Here is a 5,000-nt window from a genome sequence, read left to right as displayed (position 1 = left end):
GTTACTAATAGTCCTGTAGTAGCGTAGTCAATTAAAATGCAGGATTTGCATTAGTCCACTAGTTGGGTGAAACTAATCCGAGATAGCGCGCAGCCAATGAGAGCGCGCGATTTTGTATAATCACCTGTATTTGTACTAATTTCTAAATATTGCTTTTTTTGTCTCTATACATTATCTGTAATTTTGTGCCTTTGGAATTACAGAAAAAAATGTATGGCCGAAACTCTTTTTAATAAAATAATTTCTACAACAGCCATTCTCTCCAAATTTATTCTGCCGCACCTTTGAGCGCATATGAAAAACCCAAAATTGCATGCCATGAATACTTTTCATCGTTTTGAACTTTCTTACAAACCTTTGAATTTCTCTCCATCTTGCCCTGATTACCCATGATGCACTCAAGAGCCTGCGAGCTCGTCTATAGAAGTACAGGAAAATTTTAGGAGCTGAAAACTCACGCGCAGAATTAAAACGAGCTGATGATGTCGATCCAGCGTCGGAAAGTGCAAAACATGAATATGCTTGTGTCGGAAATGAAAGGTATATAATTTTGTCATCCTACAAAAGCAAAAACTTTTCTCGAAACCAGTTTCGAACTAAAATGTAAGCTAAACGCAGAGTTTTGACCAAATATATTAGTTTTGAGTTCCCAGAGGGGCTGTAAGATCAAAGAGGATTTTTTTCCCTTCGTACTGATGCACCGCCAATCTATTTGAGCTTAAACCTACTCAAGGCTACATATAATGTATGTAATATTGCTCTTCTGATATCCCTCATCCGGTAGCAATATATTAAGGGATTAATGGATGAGTTAATATTGACAACTGTAAGTGTAAAGTTTATACAAATCCAATTCCATTTGGAGTAACCTGCGATTTTTGCCACGCCAAGAAAAATCGAATATGGCAAATAGCAGCAAAGAAGAGCACAGTAAACCACGAACATATTGTACGCTACTTTTTTACGACGATGTACTTTGCCACATACTTCCAGGTTCTTTATATGCTGCACATGAAAGCGAACGATGCGATATATTTTAACGTAGGCCCCTGTACAAATCAGCAGACAAAGCAAAATTCCTGCGGAGTAATAGAAAGATTTAAATTTCGGAAGAAAAAGTACCCAAATGAAGGAAGAAATTCCGAAAAGTAGCCAGGAAATGATGAGAAAGTATCGGACACGTTTGACTGTGACGAGTTCCTCGTAGCGAAGGTGAAGACGAAGCGACAAGTAGCGTTCAAGACTAATCGCTGTAACCATAACAAACGACACACACGAAAAAAACGAGCCCGCCAAAGCAACTGCAACGGTAGATATACAGGTAGATGAACTTATGCCTTGAATGGCGAAATAGATAAGAAAAGCAATGTAAAATGGCTGCATAATTAAACCAACTCCAAGATCAGACAAGGCGAGTCCGATCAGCAATAGATTGGCGGGAGAGCGGAGAGTCGGGGAGCGCCAGATCGAGAAGATGACCACAAGATTGGCCAAAGTAGCGATGATGCAAAACGGAACGTTTAAAATAGCATTGACGACGAACGCGGCCTTGAAAGGATCATTTCCAGTGGAAGCAATGTAAAGATAAGCCCTGATGCGGTCACAAAACTCGGATTCAGATTTTACATCGGAGATGTTCATGATGCACAGATCCTTCCAATCGTTTAGTTTTTGCTGCAGTCTCGACTCATGCACACTTTTTTAAACCCCGGGCTTCGTGATGTTTAAAAAATGACGAGGTTAAAATGAACAATCAAGGCAGCTGCTATGTACTGATTCATGCTGATTGTTTGTTTGCTTTTTAAAATGCTATGGCAATATTGCAACTTCAAACACGACTGACATCATTGCCGGTTCAATAGACCTTATAAGAATATATATCACCCAAGTGGATAGTGCTTTTTGCGCACTCGGATTGGTCAATTCGTCTGATCAGGTCAATAAGTTCATTAATTTCACTTAATTGATTTTATCTCACGGCGTTTCATACAAATTCGATTTGAAAATTCTTACGTTTTGATAATGAGTCAGTCTTAGTGCCTGCTTTTTTGCTGAATCACGAGACAATCCTTTGATATTTCAGTTTCCTTCGATGATACTATTTTAATTTCTTTCAGACCAAGAAACTCGAAATTCAACTCAGTTCTCTTTCCTGACCTGAAAATTATATATTCTGTGCGCCTGTGCGCTTATTTCAACACGTGGTCTGAGTACAAATAATAGTTTTTCCCTTATCGTGCACACATACAGTTCTCTAATCGTATTCTAAAGAAATGCTACAAAATTGAAAAAGGTTTCCCTGGGGGTATTGAGTCTGACGAAGGAGAGCATAAATAAGAATTATTTCTCATAAGAGTTTTTCTTTTAATGAACTTTATAATTGAAAGCCAAGATCAAAGTACGGTCAAAAAAGAGGACAGCACATCATAGAATGCATGGCATATCAGTTTTCTTGATAAAATTTGATAATGAATAAAATTCTGATATCCTCTCACTGTGGATGCATAATTTCATGCCTTTGCACGTGATACGATAACTGATCTTCGTCCACAACAATTGTTTTGAACAAACACTAATGGGAAAACCGCTTTTAGATAAGTAAGAGACATACATACGTACATACTTTATTGACTTTCATCGTGAAATCTCCAAAATAAAACGAATACGAAAACTGGATACAGCTGGTACAGCTGTAAGACGCTTCGCCAATAACAAAGTCCTGTCTTGCCTTTGACACTTCATAATCATCAAATCGTTTAGGAAGTCTAATAACTCAAGTTAGTCTTGGGCTTGTTTTAAGCATAGGTAAACTTGGGTTAACTTTCTGCTGTACTGAAACTGGCCTAGCAATGAGCTGACTAGCAACTGGCTGACTAGTAACTGGCTGAAGTGGTGTTGCTGATTCTAATGAGCTAGCAATTGACTGAAGTGGTACCACTGATTCTGACTCTGAAGTACTATTCTCCTGGTACTTCTTAACAAATGACACATTTCGTTTTACTTCCACGCCATCTTTCTTCCTTAATGTTACTTCCCCTCTATTTCTGTCTATGACTTCACAAGGACTGGGGTCGTAGTTTGGGGACAGTTTGTTTGTTTTGGTGTTTCTCAATAATACTTCCGCTTCCACTTGACTCACAACTGCAAGTCTCTTTGTGTCCACATAATCTTTCTGTGCCAGCTTTCTTGCCAAGTCTCGGTCACGGACTTCTTCATTGGCGATGGGTGCCTCACGTCTCAACTCTGGCAAGTTCGATCGCATTTCTCTCCCGAACATTAAGAAGAATGGTGTCACACCAGTTGTCATTTGGTGAGTGAGTGGACCTGTGAGCAGTTAAAAATTTGTGGAGCTCTTGTCGCCAATCTGCCTGTAGTTGCCCCACCGAACTCATTTCTAGCCACTTAGACAGGATTATGACGCCTATCGTCAAATCTTTGCCATCATACATTAAAGACAGTACACACGCACTACAAATTTTCCGCGATTTCAATTTCTCCGGCCAAGACAAACTTATTTTCACCATGGACATTACATCTCTATACACAGTCATTCCTAATAGCGAACGTCTTCAAGCACTTAAACACTTTTTCGATCAACGCACTGTCAAAGAAACCTAGCTCGGAAACGCTCCTCCGCCTTGCCGAACTAGTTTTAACGCTTAACTGTTTTTCATTCGCCGGCAACTATTAAAAACAAATTAATGGTGTAGCGATGGGCACAAGAATGGGACCTAGCTATGCCAATCTTTTTGTAGGATATGTTGAACACCAATTTTTTAATCAGTACAACGGCCCCAAACCTGAACTCTACGGCCGCTACATCGACGACTGCATCGGCGCTATTTCATCCAGCAGAGAAGAACTCGATCAATTTATAACCTCCGTCAACTCTTTTCATCCGGCTCTTAAATATACCTGGGAAATTTCGGAAACTTCATTGGCTTTCCTAGATATCAAAGTTTCTATTAGAGGCAACGTGCTATGTACTAGTGTGCACTACAAACTTACTGATTCACACAGTTATTTGTTGTATTCATCGTCACATCCATCACATGTCAAGAACTTCATTCCTTATTCTCAATTTCTTAGACTTCGACGTCTATGTAGTGATGACTCCGATTTTTCCAGCAAATCAGAGGAGATGTGCCAGTTCTTCGAAAAACGTGGCTATCCTGTCTCTGTGGTCAAAGCGGGCCATCATCGCGCCCAACAATTTGATCGACAGTCGTCACTACAAACGTCACAGAAAGATAAGAATGACAGAATTCCATTCACCCTCACTTTCCATCCTCATAATCACGCAGTCAAAAGCATCGTTCTTACTAATTTTAAATTACTCCAAAATGATCCCGAGACTGGTAGAATCTTTTCGCAAGCTCCACTTATTTCATTCAAACGCGACAAAAACGTAGGCAACTTTTTAGTTAGAAGCGCGCTCAAAACCAACGAGCAACCCGGCACTTTCAAATGCGCGCGCTCACGATGCAAAACTTGTCTTTTCATTGTTAACACTAGCAAGATATGGGACCTAAGCGATCTGTTAAGATCACCGATCGTTTCACATGTACCTCCGCAAATGTCATTTATTGCATAACCTGTACGTTATGCAATAGATTATACATTGGTGAGACAGGTAGACGACTAGGTGACGGATTCCGCGAACACCTTCGCGATGTTGAGAAGAATGACAAGGATGCATCTAAGCCAGTCGCTCGCCATTTTAATCTGCCTAACCACTCCAAAAAACACATGGCTATCTGCGGCCTTTCCCTACATCTAGGTACGACGGAAAGCCGCAAGATTCTGGAACAAAAATTCATCTTTCAAATTGGCACCCTTAATCCTCACGGTATTAACGAACGCTTTTCATTTGACTAATATATTCCTATTTTTCACGTTGCCATGTTACCACCAATAGCGTAGCTCCTACGTACTCTACTATAAAAACTACACGTAACCCATAATCCCTCGATTCGCTCTGACGAAGGGCTAACGCTCGA

At 40.1% G+C, this 5,000-nt stretch overlaps 1 protein-coding gene across 1 annotated transcript; it reads right to left on the bottom strand.

Moving 5' to 3' along the window:
• Positions 1–644: 644 nt before the first annotated feature.
• Positions 645–1,641, bottom strand: LOC138040776 (adenosine receptor A2b-like). The gene has a single exon (XM_068886448.1). The coding sequence runs from the start codon at positions 1,639–1,641 to the stop codon at positions 709–711; it is 933 nt and encodes a 310-aa protein (XP_068742549.1). The 3' UTR covers positions 645–708.
• Positions 1,642–5,000: the final 3,359 nt, after the last annotated feature.

Source organism: Montipora capricornis, chromosome 3 (genome assembly GCF_036669925.1).
Source record: "Montipora capricornis isolate CH-2021 chromosome 3, ASM3666992v2, whole genome shotgun sequence".
Classification (NCBI taxonomy): domain Eukaryota; kingdom Metazoa; phylum Cnidaria; class Anthozoa; order Scleractinia; family Acroporidae; genus Montipora; species Montipora capricornis.
This window is presented reverse-complemented; position numbering and strand designations above follow the sequence as displayed.

What these genes read in the sequence shown, in the direction of transcription:
- LOC138040776 (XM_068886448.1), bottom strand. Translation starts at nt 1,641, where the DNA reads ATGAACATCTCCGATGTAAAATCTGAATCCGAGTTTTGTGACCGCATC.